Source organism: Drosophila bipectinata, chromosome XL (assembly GCF_030179905.1).
Source record: "Drosophila bipectinata strain 14024-0381.07 chromosome XL, DbipHiC1v2, whole genome shotgun sequence".
In the NCBI taxonomy this organism is placed as follows: domain Eukaryota; kingdom Metazoa; phylum Arthropoda; class Insecta; order Diptera; family Drosophilidae; genus Drosophila; species Drosophila bipectinata.
Window position 1 is genome coordinate 23944188 of NC_091734.1, and position 20620 is coordinate 23964807.

The window sequence follows — 20620 nt, forward strand, 5'->3', positions numbered from 1 at the left end:
AATTGAGGACCTGAAAGCCAGAATCGGCGAGTTATTGGCCAGATACAGCCCCACACGCTCGAGAATGTTGTCAAAAATTGGTCTGATCGCATCGGTTACTGGCACGCCATTCGCGGTAGCCACATGAATGATGTTGTGTTTTATCATTAAACCGGAAGAATTAAGCTTTACAATAAAAAAAAAATCAGAATTGAAAAATATTGACTTCTTTTCATTTTATAGCCATTTCAAAAGGTGATTTTTAATTGGCCCACCTTTTACACATTTTCTTTGAGTATGCATTAGACCCTCGTTAAAAAAGCTAGCCAAAGCCATAAATCCAAGAAATTTTTTACAGCTGGCTAATCCTAATCCCAACACTCACATGACAAAAGAAAATCTGTAATTGATATCATTAACACCTGCATGACTTCTTTTACTTTTACACGCAACGTTGATGTTGAATCAAAAGCCTTCCTTCTTGCATGTCTGGAATTCGATTTGTCCATCGCACTTGACACGTTTCACCGGAGCGGAAATTTTTGAAAAAACAAGAATAAAATCTAGTATTTGATTATGTTTCGTGATGTCTTCTTTCACGTTTATAGAGGAGCCCGTTTTGATTTTTTTCACAGACGCGCTATTACCTTTTACGTAATTCTTTAATTTACGTTGGATTGGATTTGGGTTGACTCAAGATCTCTGTATTTTTTAGTCCTGGAAATTTAACTAGCCACTGTTGATTTAAATATCGCAACCACAATGAAAACTGGCGAATGATTCCGAATGAGCCGACAATAGAGCGCCCGGTCGTTCTCGAGCGCAGCAGGTAAAAAAATTAATGGTCTGCCGCCCTGCATTCAACTGCGCAGAGCTTGGGAAGTTTAATTTATTGATTGCCGTGATTACTTATGGTAAGCCCAGTATTAATAAAAATAGCATACAACTTTACTAAAACTTTTATTTTAAGGCCTCTTCGTCAACTAAAAATAACCTTTGATCTCGAAGATCCCCACCATAGGTTCCCCTATCTTGGTTCCCAATGGGCGCACCGCCCGACAAAAGCCGGGAAGAATCCACTATCTTTGTTCATGGCAGCTGGACACGAGGGGGTTTCTACCTTTCGGGACACACGATCGGGAAACATACTTGAAACATCCTTCAAGATATTAAATCCTAAAGAGTTTTTAATATCATTGGAGTGGTATGCATGAAGCTAGGAGCTTCGATCATTCTACTTCGTAACGTAAACACACCAAGGACGTGTAATGATACACGATTAGTAATTAAGCACTTCATGAATTGATATACCCTTGCAAGTAAAACCGGATATATATCGCTAGTTGGCCGTTCCTTATAAAAATATGAAAATAGAACCCATTTATTATAATAAAAAATCTAAAAAAAAGTCCCAAAAGTCTATCTTCAAAAATACCAAAGATGGTATTTCTACCAAAAACCATAAGATATAAGATATAGTCGGCCGATCGTTATGAATTTGGTAAGTTCCAGCTTTCTTCAAAAACACGAAAGTTGGGTTATTTTTGATTGTTCAGTTATATGGAAGTTACAGGATATAGTCTGTTCCGAATTATATACTGCGTGCAAAGGAAAAAAGGGTGTGTGCCAAGTTTGAAAAAATTTCATGGCACGAGCCAAGCGATATACATCTTCATACATACACCCGACATCTTCAGCAATTTCTCTGATTGTGATTCGACGATTTTCCAAAACAATTTTCTTCACTGCTTGAAAGTTTTAATCAGTTGTTGACGCGCTTGGGCGTCGAGAGCGAGGCTCGTCATTGGCATCTTCCCGTCCATCTTGGAATAGTTTGTACCACTTTTATACCCTTGCGGGGGTATTATAATTTTGGTCAAAAGTGTGCAACGCAGTGAAGGAACATCTCCGACTCTATAAAGTATGTATATTCTTGATCAGGATCACCCCCTGAGTTGATATAAGCATGTCCGTCTGTCTGTCCGTCTGTCTGTTTCTACGCGAACTAGTCTCTCAGTTTTAAAGCTATCAACTTAAAACTTTGCACACACCCTTCTTTCCTTTACACGCAGTATAATTTATTATAGAATTGCGTCACAGATTTATTATGTTAAACACATGCCTGGAGTTCACATGCATAGTGGACCAGCGCGTAAAATACAGTTGTTTAAACAAATGCTGTATATGAAGATGTCAGAGTCAGACAGTGTCACATTGCATTTGAATTTCAGTGACGTCATCGAGAAATTACAAGAGATCAATCAATCAGTCCCAGACGAAATGATTGTAATAGTTTTGTTGTCCAGTCTATGTGATTCGTACGCGTGATTCTTTGCCTTCCCAGCCCAGCGTATCCCATCTTAAGGTGTTTGGTACAAAGGCAATTGTGCTAGACAAGACAATGAAAAGAAAATTTTTTCAGAAAGGAATAGAGCATATCCTAGTTAGGTATTCAGAAACTGCCAAAGCGTATAGACTTTTCAATCCTGATACGCAAACTATCAAGGAAGCCAGAGATGTGGTGTTCTTTGAGCATAATATAGCAAAAAACGAGGTTATATCGACCGTAGAATTGGCAGAAAACGGAAGCGTTTTTGGTGAGGAGAAAAATGGCGGTCACGATGGAAATGACGGAGATCATGCAAAGAACGAACAGAGCATATCCTGGTTGGGTATTCAGAAACTGCCAAAGCGTATAGACTCTTCAATCCTGATATGCAAACTATCAAGGAAGCCAGAGATGTGGTGTTCTTTGAGCATGATATAGCAAAAAACGATATATCGACCGTAGAGTTGGCAGTAACGGAAGCGTTTTTGGTGAGGAGAAAAATGGCGGTCACGATGGAAATGACGGAGATCATGCAAGGGACGAACAGACGGAAGCCGAAGATGGTGAAGACGATTTGGTTGATAGCGTCGACAGAGTTCAGCGAGGCCCAGGTAGGCCTAAGATAATTCGTAATGGAAGGCCAGGACGACCACGTAACGCTACGAACGCTATTGGTGTTGGCAACGTCCAAGTACCGAGTGGAGTCAAGGAGGCTTTGAGCTCGACACAGGCTGAAGAATGGAAGGTTGCGATGCAGAAGGATTATTCTCAACTACAGTCCACCAAGACATGGAGTCTTGTAAATCTTCCTCCTGGCGAGAGAACTATTGGATGCAAATGAGTGTTTACGGCTAAAAGAGACCAGTACGGCAACGTGGAACGGTTTAAAGCTCGCATAGTCGCAAAAGGTTCTGGACAGGAGTACGGCATAAACTACACAGAAAAATTTTCCCCAGTGGCTCGGTATTCCATTCGATTGGTGATTGCACTGGCTGTCGAGAACAAAATGTTTATGCATCAAATGGACGTCTCAGCTGCGTATCTCAATAGCGACCTACAAGATGTAGTCTACATGCGGCAACCGGAAGGGTTCGTGGATACAGCGGATCCAAAAGGGTGTTGAGGTTGCACAAGTCCTTATACGGACTGAAGCAGAGTGGGCGTGAATGGAACCAGAAATTGGACTGTACTCTTCAGCGTATTGGTTTTGTACAATGTCCTAGTGAGCCACGTATTTATACCAAGAACCACGGCGAAAAATTTAACTTAATTGTTCTATATGTCGATGATCTAATTATTGCTTGTTCCAGAAAAAAAGACCTTGTCGACATAAAACTTCAAATCGCAGGGGAATTTGAAGTAGTAGATGGCGGAGAGCTGAATCATTTTTAAGCATGAAGATCGAGCGGAATGGAGAAACGGGCAGTGTGGCAATTGGCCATATGCAGGCTGTTACGAGATTATGGCATGGAAGATTTTAATAAGAATGCAGGAGTCAACCAGAAGCAGTATCAATCGCTAATTGGATCACTTATGTACCTAGCAATGACTATGAGGCCGGACATTGTTCATTGTGTGGCAAAGTTGGCTCAGAGGTGCAGTGACCCCATAAGGAACATGAGGTGGCCGCTAGTTCCCATAAGGAACTTCGGGCTTGAAGTTGCACTTTGTTCGAACTTTTGTGCCTGTTCACTGCTTTGTGGATGCAGACTGGGCAGGTGACTGTACTGACCGCAAATCGTTCAGTGGTTGGACGTTCTATATGGCTGGAGCAGCGTTTTCGTGGGAGTCTAAAAAGCGGGCATCATAGCACTCAGTAGCACGGAGGCTGAGTATGTGGCGCTTTCAACAACAGCTAAGGAGGTTGCTTACGTGCTCTGAAGCTGATATCTGAGATGGGTTTCGCGACGGCGCCAACATTGATGATCTGCAGTGACAACCAGAGCGCCCAATGTTTAGCGAAGAATGCGAGTTTTCATGGATGCTATATAAGAAGAAAGTCATTGATATTGAATATGTTCTAACCAAAAATATGATTTCAGATGTTCTAAATAAAGCTCTATGTAAAGTTAAGCACACAAAATGTATTACTTCGCTAGGGTTAAAGTAAAAAAGAATCTTTTGAATTAGATATACCGCGGTGAGAAGGAGTGGTGAAAATATTTGCATATGCACCACTGTATCTTATTCCTTTAGTGTCATACACTAAAGTAACGAGTAACGAATTATCTTTCTTCTTTAAGTTCTGGTTTTGTCTGCGTGCAGCATTTTTGTAGTCTCTAATACGTCAATGCCGATTTTGATTTTACAGGCTTAGCAAAAGCATATTTTGAAAATGTATCAATAACAGTTAGTAAATATTTATATCCATTATTCTGATTGGAAAAAGGAATCATTTCAACTGAATCAATTTGCCAAGTATCATGCAACTCTTTTTAACGAACTTTCGACGTAAAAATTTTTTTGTACAAGTTTTGTGTATTTCATCAAAAACTTTTTGCTTACTCGTTTTATTTTTAAAAAATAATTATTTTTTATCGGTTATGTTATTGTTAATTATATTTTTAGTGTTCTTAGAGATTAATGATTTCTTATAACAAATTACATTTTCTTTTATTTCTTTTGTCATTTTTTTTATATATTTCGAAACATAAACGTCTTAAATCAATTTGGACATTATTATCATAGTAACCATCTAAATCGGATAAGTTTTTTTTTTTTTTTTTTTAACCTTGCTTTTAATTCTGGATTCTTCTCTTTGCGAGACTATCAAGAGGTGTATCAAATCTTATATTTTTAGCTTAACTAACAGTCAAATTAACTGATACGGAGTTAGACGGCCCTAAAAATCGATTGCTGTGTTGGGAGGTCGTTGCGTCTCAGGCGGGATACGCTAGAAACCCGAGTCAATCCCCGAGCGAGAAAATTTGGGTGCGAAGACAGTTTTTCTTTGTATGACTCTTTTTGGTTTTGGATTTCGTCTTTCACTGCGAGGATGCCCAGATCCCGGTGGATGTTTTCGTTGCGAACATACCAAGGTGCCCCTGTGATAGTTCTCAAGATTTTTGATTATGCGCGCTGTATGATGTCTATGTTGTTGCTGCTCGCGTTCCCCCACAGCTGGGAGCCATACGTCCAGATTGGATTTAGGACTGAATTGTACAGTAGTAACTTGTAGTCCAGGAACAGTGGCGATCGTGAGTTTATGATCCAGTGGAGGCAGCTGGCTTTCAGTTTTAGGTGCATCTTTTTGCATTCGATGTGCTTACGCCAGGTAAGTCGTCTATCAAGGTGGACGCCAAGGTACGTTACTTCGTTAGCTTGAGGGATCTGCATACCGTTTAGTAAAAGCGGAGGGCATGTTTGTCTATTAAGAGTAAACGTTATATGTTTACACTTTTGTTCGTTTATTTTAATGCGCCAGTCGGACAGGCACCTTTCCACTATTATGAGATGATTAACCAGTTGGGTGCTTTGTGCTTGTTGGCGAGAGATTCTGGATGTACCTCTGCTGTGGATTTTCTTCCTGTTGGTGAAGAGCCTGATCGAGTGATCGGGTTGCTTCCTTATGGCGTTGCTTTGAAGCTGGTGATCTGCTGTTCTGCCAATCACGACGCGTGCGCCTCTTTTCTCGCACGAGCTGTTCGATTAGCTGATTAGATTTGAAGTATTTGCTTCGGTCTACTTCTTTCCCATGTGGAGTAGAGATTTTAGCTGCCGCAACGAGTACTTCTTCCGGGGCACTCGTAGTGTAGTCGATGTCCGATTCCATGCTAAATTCCGGGCGAGTTCTATGTGGGCAGTCACGTACTTTTTTTTTTTAGCCATATCGTTTTTGGTGTCGTCAGGCTGAAGGGGTGTTCGGTTTTTTCTGGGCTTTGAAGAAGCGTTAGAAGCACAGGCGAGTGGTGTGATGATAAGTCCGAGACTTCTTTGGCACTTATTAGATTGCGAGGTATGTTTTTTGTCACTGAAAAATCAATAAGGTCTGAGAGCTTTAGCGAGTCTGATGGCCAGTATGTGGGACCTTCAGGGGAAACGTAGTCCAGTTTATTTTTCACATTTAGAATTGCATTGTACAATTGTCTTCCTTTCGGAGTCACTAGACGTGATCCCCAGTGCGTATGTTTGGCGTTGTAGTCTCCTGCGGCTATAAATCGATCCCCAAGTGAATTATAGAAGTCCATAAATTGTCCTTCCGAGATTGAGAAACGAGGAGGGCAGTAAACGGCAGCGATTGAAAGGATTCCGTTGCTTGACTGAATTTGTATCGATGTGGCCTGCAAGAAGTTTGTTGCAAACTTTTTGTGAAAATGGTGTTTCATGCGTTCTCTGATTAGAACTCCAGTTCCGCCGTGGGCTTTCCCATCTGGATGATCTGTGTGGTAGATTGTGTAGCCTCTTATTGAAAGTTGTATTTGCTTGTAAGATGCGTTTCCACCAGTAGCATAAGATTATTTAAACTGTTGTGTTACGAGCAGCTGTAACATGGTGATCATGGTCGTTTTCATGAATGACATAAGCTCCATCATACTTTGTTGGAGGGTAAGCATCATAGTTTACGTTTTGCTGTGTGGCTGTTCTGGGGCTATTGAGTGCTTTCAGAGTTAGGCTGAATTGGAATTTCCCTTCCAGATTCCCTTCTATTCCCTTTACTACCATTGTAGGCCCTTACTGCTTTTCAGCTGGTACGTGTAATAGTTTTTCTGTACAGTGTCCAGATTTTGGACACGATTCGGAAGTGCTCTTCAGTATTGGTATGCACCTTTGTTTCATGGATGTTCCCTTTGATAAGCGGAAGAACATGAAAGTTGTCACCGTTCCCGATCAACGACGCAATTTTGTTGAACAGGGCACTCGAGCTATTCTCCCTAATAAAGATTGGAGGGGGATTGGGTGTTTTTGCGGTGTCTTGGGCTGGTTGGTTTTCCTCAACCTCCGCCAGTAGGGCAAATCTGTTAGTAGTGGATCTGTCTGGTTTTTTGTCGATCTTCATGACACGGTTAATGTTTGTTTTACTGCCTGCCGGATTACTCTGCGGGCTAAGCTTGCGCTTAATTTGGATGTAGCGATCCATTCCAGTCTGTGTGGCCGTGGCCGCTTTGGCACTTTCCGAAGTTGTTGTTTTTGTACTCGCTGTAGTCGTTGACGTCGCGGTACTTTGAGTTCCAGTGGTTGTCGCTGTGATTGCAGAAATTGTAGCACTGCTTGTTGTTGTTGCGAAATTTGTTTCCTATATTGAAGGGGCGTTTTACACTGCGAACTCCATGACGCGGAAGTCGGAGTGAGCAGAGCGGGTGAGCAAGACCTTGCCCTTTGGGTTTAGCAGTCAGAAAAGCCGGGTTGCTCTTAATCGCCGATTTTTCCACTTCGGTATCGCGGGTTGAAAAGTAAGAGTAGAAGCCGTTTCTTTGGTTCACTGAACTTCTACGCTCGTTGTTTTGATTGTTGCTCAATGAGCTCATTGCGTGGCACTTATTTTTTTTTTAAACAATGCACTTGTTTTGGTTTAGCAAATCACAACTGTTATAAAAAGTTTGTCTATTGCTTTTAATAAATAGTAGTTCAGCGTCTTTTCGCTTAAATTGGGATACCCCAGTTTTTTGACTAGCTGTATTATGGTGCAGTTTTCCCGGAGCTCGGACAAAGCAGTCCGCTCAGTTCGGTAGTTCGATGACGACTTCATAATATAACACAATTTATTATAATAAAAAATAATAATAATAATATATATACTTTATAGGGTCGGAGATGTCTTCTTCACTGCGTTGCACACCTTTGACCAAATCTAAAGAAAAGTCCCAAACTTCTATCTTTAAAAATACCCAAGTTGGTATATCTACCAAAAACCATTTCCCATCGTTCACTTATATGGCAGCTGTAAGATATAGTCGGCCGATCCTTATGAAATTTGGTAGGTTGGATCAATTAACCAAAAATAGAATCTGTACGTTATTTCAGCTTTCTATCTTTAAAAACACGAAAGTTGCGTCGTTTCCGATCGTTCAGTTATATGGCAGCTACAGGATATAGTCGGCCGATCCTTATGAAATTTGGCATGTCGTTATGTTTTGCCAAAAATTTGAAGTCTCTAACTCTAAAAATACCAAAGTTATACCATTTCAGATCAATCAGTTACATGGCAGCTATAGGATATAGTCGGCCGATCCCGGTCGTTCCGACTTGTATACGGCAAATTATAGGGTGTGTGCAAAGGAAAGAAGGGTGTGTGCAAAGTTTCAAGTCGATAGTTTTAAAACTGAGAGACTTGTTTGCGTAGAAACAGACAGACAGACGGACATGCTCATATCAATTCAGGAGGTGATCCTGATCAAGAATATATATACTTTATAGGGTCGGGGATGTCTCCTTCACTGCGTTGTACACTTTTGGACAAAATTATAATACCCTCTGCAAGGGTATAAAAACGAAACAGTGAAAAAGGGAACTGTAGGGACAATCCTCGCCAACCTCCGTGGGAATAATCCAAGTAAAGTGGTCCAACGTCGATAACTCACCATCTTTGTCACTTATCACTCACCATGACTTCACCGCGGGCATGTTTGACATGTCCCTAGGTCAGATCAATCATGTTAGAAATTCACTAGGTCGGCTCTTAGACTTATGTTTTGTATCTGATCCTGATGGTACCGCTCTCTCCAGAGCCTTTCCCCTTTCAACCCCAGAGGATCCATATCACCCCACGCTGGAGGTCTCTATCGAAACTATTCCTGGTATCGATCAGATGTCTCTATGCGTGGCAAATAAGATTCGCTGCTTCCGTAAAGCTGACTTTCAGAAACTTAATAGCCTTATTGATACATACGATTGGTCCGATATTCTGGCATGCACTGATCTTAATGTCACTTTAGAAAAATTTTACAGTACTTTAAATAAATTTTTTGACTCATGTGTGCCTTGGAAATACCCGTCCGCTTCAACAAATCCTCCTTGGTATACAAGGTGCCTCACTAACCTAAAAATAAAAAAAAATAAGCTTTTACTTAAATATAAAAAAACCTGCAGTAGTGTTGATTTCTCAAGATACCTACTAGCTCGGTCGAATTTTACCGTGCATAACGCTGAATGTTATAGGAATTATATTGACCGCTGCCGGATTCAATTTACTCAGGATCCAAAGCAGTTTTATAATTTTGTAAACACTAAGCGTAAACACGTATCTTTTTCACCCCTGCTTACGTTTGAAATTTCCTCTGCGACTTCTGATCAGGCCATTGCCGATCTATTCGCAGAATTTTTTCAAACAACTTATTCTCCGCCTAAATTGACAGATCAGCCTTGCGCATATAACATTCTAGCAGCAAATCTTATTTTCTGTCCGTTTCTTTCTGAGAACAACTTATTATCTGGTCTTTTAAGGGTAAAACCCATTTATTCGCCAGGCCCCGACGGAGTACCAGGGTGTGTGCTAAAATACTGCGCCACGGCCTGGTGCAAACCTCTTCTAAGACTTTTCAACTTATCTTTGGAAACCTCGATTTTTCCTCTTAAGTGGAAGGAATCATTTATAATTCCCCTACATAAAAAAGGGAAAAAGTCCGAGGCTGTCAACTACAGAGGCATCTCTAAGTTGTCGGCAATTCCAAAGTTATTTGAAAAATTAATTACCCCTCATTTGCAACACCTTTGCTCTTCGATCATCTCTCCTTGTCAGCATGGCTTTATTAAGCGTCGCTCCACCACCACAAACTTATTGGAGTTGACATCCTTTGTCATAGATGGCTTTTGTAAGGGATACCAAACCGATTTAATTTACACAGAGTTCAGCAAAGCATTTGATTCAGTAAATCACTCACTCTTGTTGAGTAAACTGAATATGCTGGGTTTTCCTAAAGACCTCTTAACGTGGATATTAACGTGGAGCTATTTAGATGGAAGGACACAAAGAGTCTTATTTAAAAACATACAGTCCCGTCTGGTCCGTGCTACATCCGGCGTCCCTCAAGGAAGTCATCTTGGCCCGTTATTATTTACGCTTTTTATAAACGACTTGCCCCCTGCTTTAACGAACTCTCTAGTTCTTATGTATGCAAATGATGTAAAGCTTTGGCTTCAGTACAAATCCATCTCTGTCCAATGCAGTCTTCAGTCTGACCTTAATAACTTTCAAAAATGGTCTTAGCTAATAATCTAATACTTAATGGATCAAAATGCAAACATATGTCTTTTTATCGTTCTTGCCCTCTGCAAGCTACTTATTCTATTAATGGGATTGCCTTAGATTAATTTAGATTAAATTAAACTATTGGTTAATTGCCTAAAATTAACCCAGGTTAATGATCTCGACATCCTATTAGACATCAAACTTAAATTTGCCGACCATATTTCCTTAATGGTTAATAAGGCTAAAAGAGTCCTTGGTTTTATCAAAAGGTGGTCAAAAGAATTTTATGACCCCTATATAACCAAAACATTATTTATTTCCTTGGTCCGTCCTATACTAGAGTACGGTTCATGTGTCTGGAGTCCCCAATATGGAGTGCATAAGGACCGCATAGAATCTGTACAAAAGAACTTTTTAATATTTGCACTAAGAGGTCTATACTGGGATACAAATCTTCAGCTTCCATCCCACAGTAGCAGACTTTTACTTATAAACTTACCTAGCTTAACAAATCGATGGACAATGCTCGGTGTAGTTTTTCTGCATAACCTTATTAACGGGGATGTAGATAGCAGCATTTACTAACACGCTTAAATTTCAACATTCCTAATAGAAGGACTCGAAACTTTAGTCCTCTGTTCCTTAGCCGTTTTAGTTCGACATATGCATGACCCTTTTAGGGTATTATGTTCGAACTACAATGGTCTCTACTCTATTACATCTCTTTCCTGTCCCTCTAATTTAAAATATAGAATTTTAAATTTACTTACTAACTCCTCTTAGCTTAACAAATTTCAAATAGCTTAATATGTACTAACAAATCGTTTCTCGAGCGCCCCTCGGTCGTCTGGGCCTCTAAGCTTTATGATAAATACAGGAATGCTAGCTGATGCTCTTATTGATGCACAAGCCATTTCCAAATACTGAAAGAATACTGAAAAAAAAAAAATAAAAAATAAAGGGAGCTGTAAAGATACCCCTCGCCCCCTCTCCGTGGGATTTAAATTTTTCTCTGAAATTTGAGTACGAACGAAAGCATTTGTGCAGCCAACTCATTTTTACTATTCATAAAAAAGTACACTGAGAATTTTTTTTTTAATTAAAACAAGCAAAATATTACGAAAAATAGAGTAAGTACATAGTAATATGATAAGGACATTACAGTCGTGGCGATGGACACCCCATTTAACGTAAAGTCAATCCACGGCTTTACAAAAATCGAGAAGAAATGTTTTGCTTCCATATTTAAAGTTAAATCACCATTTTTCATTTTCAAAGTTCTGAAAGATTTTGACGGAATTATCGGTCTTGACTTGCTTAAACAAGTGAATTCGAAACTCGATTTTACTGCAAATATTTTCCACACTAATAATTGATCCGAGAAGATCCAGTTCGCTATGGCAGAAAATGTCAACTTTATCAAAACAGATTCCGAGGACGTTCCCCCCGCAGTAAAATGTGCCTTTGTCAAAATTATAGGGGAAAATTACAAAGCCTTTCAGACATTCAAAAAACTTTTTACAGGACATAACGGATGGAACCGAACAGAAAGAGATCATGGTAACCGATCACAATAGAGCGCATCGAGAAGTCCAGGAAAATGTGAAGCAAGTCCTAAAGGACTATTTTTTTCCAAAAATGTTCCGACTAGCAACAAGTGTAGCATCAAACAAAATCTGTGCCATGGCAAAGTACAAACGCCACCCATCCAAACAAGCAGTAGCACAAACACCTATAACTACTTCTGGTGGGGAAATCCTCCACATTGACATTTTTTCCACAGACCTAACTCTTTTCCTTACGTGTGTGGAAAAATTCTAGAAATTCGCCACAGTACAGGTGATCGCGTCAAGGGCTATTGTGGACGTAAAAACTCCAACAATGCAAATAGCGAATTTTTTTTCAAAAGCGGAAACGGTCTACTGCAATAACGAGAAAACCTTAAATTCCGAGACCATAAAATCCATTCTCCTGAACAACTATAACATTACCGTTTCTAACGCACCACAGCACATCAAACGGCCAAGTGGAGAGATTTCATTACAGATTACAGATTACATTTTACACTCAAAATCCGCGGAATTCGAGGCATCAATTAGCAAAAAAATTCAACAGGTACTTCAACGATAAGATGTTCCTGAAAATAAACAAACGGCTGGGAAGTAAACGTACACCACTGTGCTCGGAAGAGGTTATTGATGAAGACCTGGGGACCACGGTTCTTATTAAAGGGAGGGTGGTCCACAAGGACAATCTACGTTAATCATCCTCACAAAATTTTGACCTTCCCCTTTGTTCCTTTCTTTATTCTTTCTTAGTTACAAAATTATTTTTTTTGATTTTCATACTAACGGCTGTTAGGACGGACGCGACATTAAGACTTAACGATTACGCGAACGCAGACCAGACAGAGGCAATGACGGAGATATTTACAGATGACCACAAAACACCAGTTACAGCAACGGACATTAGACATATTTACAAGGAAAATTACAAGGATCAGGGAGATGTGCCCACACATCAGTTCGGAATCGGATTCAGGTTGCAAGCAAAATTCTGTCTCGACTCCTTGTGCAATTTACGCATCGCATCACGATACACGGGGGCAATCAGCTGATGATCCGTCTCATCAGGGCCAAATATTCATATTCAGCACGATGTCACCACGTCCACGCAGCGCCCAGTCATTGGAGAGCAGATGTACCCGAGGTACACAGTCCTACCGATGCTGAGTCTGCAGTGAGATCCATCCGCTGAGGAAGTGTCGGCGCTTTCTCAGCGCCTCAACTTAACTTAGAAGAATAAACGGACGATCGATGACGGCCGACGAGAGAGCGAGAGTGCATAGAGGAGCGAGCGCGGATGCGCTCTTAAGCTCAGCTGAGCGGCACAACGGCCCCTCACCTAAACAGTAACATAGTAACATTTCCAAGCCAATCAATTAAAATGTTATCGAATTCCTCATCCATTAATCTTTTATAATTATCATTTCCGTCATTTATTTCAAAAAATATGTGGTCATAATCTAGGAAAGAAATTTCTGTTTTTTTCCACTTCCTCTGGAGTCTCCGGAATGAAGCACGGAGAAACAGGTATGTCGTCGTCGAATTCCTCGAATATATTTTCTTGAGTGTCCGAGACATAAATATTATCCTCGATGGTAGTTAATTCATAACCCCATGTTGGTGTAAGTAAATCGTATATTGATGACAGAGTATCATCCTTTAGATTATTAAAAAGTTCTTCTTGGGTATTCTTCCCAATACAAATTAATAATAAAAGTGAAGCGTTCGATACACAAATATTACTAAGAGCTGGTTGGGAATCCTCAAGTATAATTTCTAGCTCGCTCATATTTTTTTATCTTTTTATTTCAACTTCAAACTCTTTCTTTAGGTTTTGGATATACACAAAAAATTTGATTCTTAGCATAAACCCTAAAACCTATTGATCCTCGAAAACGGAAAACAGGTACTTGTGTTTGAATGTATTTGTATCATCAATACATGTATGTTAACTGAAGTTAACCAAGCAGCGGCAATGTCCGATTATTTAAGAGCTCGCTCTGGCCAAACTGCTGACAAGCACTGCACATTTGCGTGGCCGCTATGAAATACTTTTTGTTAGCTTTAAGTTTCAGGTTGTGTCAGAGTCTCATACTATAAAGAGCACCATAAAACCAATCTCCGGCACTGTCGTTAACTTTTAAATTCATTTGTTGAATTGGTCACCGCGCCTCAAGGGCCGTGACAACGGGGCAAGTGCTCCCATCATAACTTCTGTCACAGAGCGGATCTTCCCTCGGCAACCGCCAGGGATCTCAACCGATACCTACCAGGAGTAGCAACACCCCCCGGCAACCGCCAGGGGTAATTATCTTACAACATATCTCCGGCGCCTGCGGCATCACCGACTGCAGCGAGGGATAACCAACAACAACATAATTACACAAACCCAATTTATATTATTTGGCGCCCATCGTAAAAAACCATGTAAGTGAGCACTTTTATTTACACAGTTTTTCTAAGTCTGCATGAATTTTTCTTTGTGTATTAAAAAATAAAAAAAAAAAGAAAGAAAGACAAGAATAGTAAAATATTGTGCCTTACGCTAATAAAAAACTGCAGCCCCATAAAATTTTTAAAATTTAAATAATCTTTATTAGTTGGCTGACGGTTTAGCATTAACATTTTTTATCTATTATAAAATGTTTAAACCATTTCATTTTGTGAACCAATTATTGTCCCAATATGGTTTGCATTTCTGTTTTTGTAAATAAAAAAATGAATATTTCTATATAACACAAAAAGTGCGGAATAAAAATTCCTAACCAAAACCAAAAAATCGCTGGCAGAAAATTTTAAATTTCGATCGGAAATAATTTATATAATCGCCTGTATTTAATTCACCTTTTATATGTCTTTTTTGTTACACAAGAATTCTTGGTATTAGCCGCGCAGTTTTGGTTACTTATTTTTCTTTTCCGTTTTGTTTCCCCACTCCATACGGCCGCGTATGCAGTGTGGCACTTTGTTGTTGTTATTGTTTTTTTCTCTGTTTGCATAAGCGAAGGCTCAGTCCCCGCGCACCCCTTACCTTACCGCTACTTGACACAGCAGTAGCGCAACTTGACGAGCCCGCACACAACTAAATCGGCAGCTCAGCCCCCGCGACCCCTTTACCAGTCCAATCGCCTCCATCGGCACAAAATTCATACATAAATATTTTTTCTTTCGGGCGACTTTATAGCCGCAGCTCCACATGAGCAATCCGTTTCAACAATATAGAAACATAAGACAACTCTCTAGCGATTCTGAGTCGGAGACCGAAGGGCCGGCCAGATCTTCCACCCCTAAAAGCGTTAACGCTAGCACTCCCATACTCGCGAACATGGCTTTCAGCATGGAACAGTTGACAGCCACCATACAGGCGGCCGTTCAACATGCTGTTCAAGAAGCCAATATCGAACACCAGCGCAAAGCAAACGAAATGCGCCTGACTATACACCATCTGACCGAACTGGTCAACGAAAGAAAAACCACTCCCGCCCAAGCAGAGGCTCCCCAAATAAAAAAATATGAGCCTATAGAAATTAGGAACGACGTCAAGTGTGACGAGCCCCTAGACGCCGTCAAGTCCCTCCCCGAATTTTCGGGAGCACAGGACGCATACGTCTCCTGGAGACAAGCGGCAGTAGCCGCATATTATATTTTCTCGCGCCATTATCAGGCGGTTATTATTATTAGGAATAAAATAAGGGGCCCTGCCGATGCCGTACTGTCTTCGTTTAGCACTGTACTAAATTTCGACGCGATTATAAATCGACTCGATTTTACGTACAATGATAAGCGGCAGATGCACGTTATCGAGCAGGAAATGGGTACTCTTAGGCAGGGAAATATGACCCTTCTGCAATACTATGACGAGGTCGAGAAAAAACTCACCTTGCTCACCAACAAAGCTACCATGTCGTACGAAGCCTCGGCGGCAAAAGTTTTGTGTGACGAATTCCGGGATGACGCACTCCGAGTATTTATCTCGGGGCTTAAGCGCAGCCTCACGGATGTCCTTTTCTCGGCAAAACCGAAAGATATTCCTTCAGCTCTCGCTTTGGTACAAGAAGTAGAATCCAACCACGAAAGATGCTCCTTCGCGGCTTCATTTGCCAAAAGCCAAGAGGATAAAGATAGGAAACAGCACCCAAAAGCGCAAGAATACCGACAGGCCTCTGCGCAGGCAAATACACAAACAAATGCTGGAAAAAATCCGTACTACGTCAAACAACACAAGGCGCAAGTACACTCCGCCCCACACAGTGAAGGCGCCCCTGAACCCATGGACATCGACCCATCGCTGTCCAAAATGCTAAGGCCATCCCAGGCCCCGGCGTACCAAAACAGGAAGCCGGCTGAGTCCGATCGATCTGCCCCACACAAAAGGCAGAGGGGTAATCACGTCGCGCAGGGCGTGAGCGAAACTGGGAACAAATATGCCGCCGCAGCTTCAAGCGCGGCCCAGGAAATTGACGACGACGCTATTAATGATTACGATTCGGACGTCATAAATTTTGTAGGGAAAAGTCCCTGCTACCCGCCATCAGACGAAGAGTAGCAGGTGTAGAAATTAAGCTTTTAATAGGCGCGTCAAAAAATTTCATCCGTCCATACGAAGGGTTAAAAGGCGTCCGCCCAGTAGATTCACCATTCTTGGTACCTTCCATCCATGCCGTTACCACAATAACAAAAAAATGCTTTGTTTCCATGTTTAACTTGAAGGGTACGCTCTTCTTCCTACCAGATTTGTCCTCCTTTGATGCCATCATCGGACTTGACCTGCTAAAACAAGCAGGGGCATCTCTTAACCTAGCTTCCGGGCACCTCAGATGGGGCACCGAGACGGAAAAGCTAGAAACATGATTGGAAATGTCCCAATGTAAATTTCACTGAGGTGGACTGCTCTAGCGCACCACCTTTGGTCAGAAGAGCATTCTCAAAAATGCTAAGCGACAGAAAAAACGCCTTCGCAAGCCCAAATGAGGCGTTACCTTACAACACGTCTGTGTTGTAACCATCAGGACAGTTGATGAGGAGCCAATTTATGCCAGACCCTATCCGTATCCGATGGGAGCGGCAGATTTCGTCAATGACGAAATCCAAAACCGGCAAAAAACGGCATAATCCAGAAGTCGAGATCCCCCTACAATAACCCAATATGGGTAGTAGACAAAAAGGGCACCGACGAAGCTGGAAACCGTAAAATGCGGTTAGTATTAGACTTTCGAAAATTGAACGAGAGGACAATACCGGATCGTTACCCTATGCCAATTATCTCTATGATACTAGGGAATTTAGGCAAAGCCAAATACTTTACAACGCTCGACTTAAAGTCCGGCTACCACCAAATTATTCTGGCAGAACGTGACCGTGAGAAAACGTCGATGATGTTATCGTCTTCTCAGAGAACGAAAACGCCCACATACGACACGTGGGCTGGGTTCTAAAGAGCCTACACGACGCTAACATGAGAGTGTCAGCGCAGAAATCGGTCTTCTTCAAAAAAAGCGTAAAATTTTTGGGGTTTGTAGTCACCAAGGAGGGGACCACGACAGACCCGGAAAAGGTCAGGGCCATTAAATTATTCCCTGAGCCCAAAAACGTTTTCGAAGTAAGATCATTCATGGGCTTGGCTGGCTATTATAGATGCTTTATTAAAGATTTTGCATCAATAGCTAAGCCCATTTCGAGCATTATAAAAGGGGAGCTCGGAAATGTCAGCAGACACAGATCCAGAAGCATCCAGGTACAGTTTACCGAGCCGCAACGGCAAGCTTTTGAAAAGCTACGTAGCATCCTGGCCTCTGAGGATGTCATCCTCAAATACCCCGACTATAAAAAGGCGTTTAATCTAACGACAGATGCCTCAGCATATGGCATTGGCGCGGTGCTTTCACAAGAGCGTCCCATCACTATGATCTCTAGGACCTTAAAGGACAGAGAAGTTAACTACGCTACCAACGAAAGGGAGCTGTTAGCTATAGTTTGGGCACTAGGTTTGAGAACCTGCGCCACTACCTTTATGGGGTCAAAGATTTAAACATCTACACTGACCACCAACCGCTGACCTACGCGGTATCGGATTCCAATCCGAATACAAAAATTAAAAGATGGAAAGAACGCATCGATGAGTGTGGTGCCAAAGTCCATTACATGCCTGGCAAGGCCAACCTAGTTGCGGATGCCCTCTCGAGGCAACAACTCAACGTTGTAGAAGAAGAAGAGGCATTCTCAAGCGCGGCCACAATTCACAGTGAGCTGTCGCTTACCCACACAATCCAATCCACGGACAAGCCCCTCAATTGCTTTCAAAACCAGATAATTCTGGAGGAAGCACGCTCTCCGTCAAAGCGGAACTTCGTTCTCTTTGGAAACAAGAGACGGCATATTATTGACTTCACTCACGAGGAGTCATTGCTGGAGGAGCTCGCAACCATAATAGTTCCTCAAGGCGTAAACGCCATTCATTGCGATCTGCATACGCCACCAGATTCTGGCACTGCAAAAACCGAGTAACGGACATTTTTGCAGTTGATGAAAGGCGGGAAATTCTTACTGTCGAGCACAACAGAGCTTACAGATCTGCCCAAGAAAACGTGAAGCAGGTACTCTCCGAGTACTACTTCCCGAAAATGGCCAAGCTAGCGAACGAAATAGTCATTTCGTGCAAGACTTGCGCCAAGGCAAAATACGACAGGCATCCGAAGAAACAAGAGCTTGGCGAAACCCCAATCCCATCTTAAGTAGGAGAAATGCTGCACATAGACATCTTCTCCACGGATAAAAAGTATTTCCTTACGTGCATCGACAAATTCTCGAAATTTGCCGTAGTCCAACCAGTTCCCTCTAGAACCATAGAGGATCTCAAACCAGCACTACTACAGCTGATGAATATTTTCCAAGGTCGTATATTGCGACAACGAACTATCGTTGAACTCGCACACCATCGTGACCATGCTGGAAAACCATTTCGGCGTTAGCTTCTCAAATGCTCCGCCCCTACACAGTGTCTCCAATGGACAAGTGGAGCGTTTCCACGCACTTTGGTAGAGCTTGCTAGATGTCTTAAAATCGATAAAGGCATCAGCGATACCGTAGAGCTAATACTTCTGGCCACTGCCAGATATAACAAGTCCATCCACTCGGTCATCGACAAGAGACCGGCTGACGTGGTTCAGGCACAATCAGGTGAGCCACAATATGAAATTCAAGATAAAATTAAACTCGCCCAAGACAGGCCCGGGACAGAGAAAACGCTTCCCGCCAAAATAGAGTATTCGAGGTTGGCGAGAAAGTCCTAGTGAAGTCCTACAGACGCCTAGGCAACAAACTCTCACCATTATGTGAAGAGAAAACCGTTGAAGCGGACATGGGGACCACAGTCCTCATTAAGGGGAGGGTGGTTCGCTCGCCTGATAATCTCACTTTTCATTATCTTTTTTTTAGCCACTAGGCATAAGTTTTGCGCCCTTTATTATTTTAATCATGCTTTGGTGGTGGGCTACCCAACTTCAACAAAATTCATAACACATTAAAATTACAGGTTTTCAACCATATCCCTGATTCTCCTTTTGGCCACAACTACGGCACGCGTCACGGACTATTCCAAAGCCAAATACATTCCCATCGTTGATGGGCGAATCCTGATATGGGAGGAATTTGCCTTTGTAAAGCACTCAGCAAATCTCTCGGAATATAGGCGCGTCATCGAAGAAACTAATGGGATGACCGTCATGTTCCCGCAATCCCACATGCAGAAACTCCTGGTTGTTGACGTCGCCCACCTACGCGACATGCTCGACTCTTTGAGCGTCCATCATAGGGTAGCAAGAAGTTTAGACTTCTTAGGGACTGCGCTAAAGGTGGTGGCAGGAACGCCGGACGCAGAAGATTTTGAAAAAAATTAAATTTAATGAATTCCAATTAGCAAATGCAAACAATAGGCAGATTAATATTAACAACAAAGTACAAATTCAAATCAATAAAATTTCCGCTACCGTCAACCAACTTCTGAGGTCAGCAAAAAAGTCCCAAATTGATACTGGGCACCTATTCGAGATGCTTTTAACTCGAAATAGGATGATAGCAATGGAGCTACAGGGTTTGATGCTAGCAGTGGCAATTGCCAAAGTTAATATTGTTAGCCCCAGCATCCTAGATCATGCAGACCTGGAAGGTGTGTGGATGGAAGAGCCCACCGAGACCGCGATTAGGGATGTTTTGTCCGTATCGTCCGTTAAGATCTTACAGTCTATTATTAAGTTTCCAAGGATAAAGTCGGCCTGCAGCAAGATTACCGTTTTCCCAGTGTCACATCACGACACCATGCTCAGGCTGGAAGATAACGTCGAATGCAACAGTGAGATCCACACCGTGAAAAAGTGCTCCCCGACATCAGGAGCTACATTTTGCCGATTGGCTCGCAGAAGATCATGCGCCCAAGAGCTTCACGCTGGAGGCTCGGCGCATTGCGAGATCCAGCAAAGCGATTTACACCCCATCACTTATGTTGATGAAGGAATAGTAATTGTGAATGATTGAAAAGAGTGCCATGGTCAACGAAACCCGATTGGTCAATCATGACACAGCCCAGAAGAGTGCTCCAGGAGTGGCCAGCTCACCTTCCCTGAACAT

General features: G+C 41.9%; 1 protein-coding gene across 3 annotated transcripts in view; it reads left to right on the forward strand.

The window, feature by feature from the left end:
* LOC108118554 (protein Tob1-like) overlaps positions 1 to 20620 on the forward strand; it is a 463756-nt gene that overhangs the window by 378808 nt on the left and 64328 nt on the right. The window contains exon 4 of one of the 3 annotated variants that reach the window (XM_070280415.1): positions 615 to 660. The exons of the other annotated variants lie outside the window; for them this stretch is intronic. Within the exon in view, the coding sequence (XP_070136516.1) occupies positions 615 to 645 (31 nt within the window). The 3' untranslated portion in view covers positions 646 to 660. Of the gene's footprint in view, positions 1 to 614; positions 661 to 20620 lie in introns of those variants that run through there. 3 annotated transcript variants of the gene reach the window in all.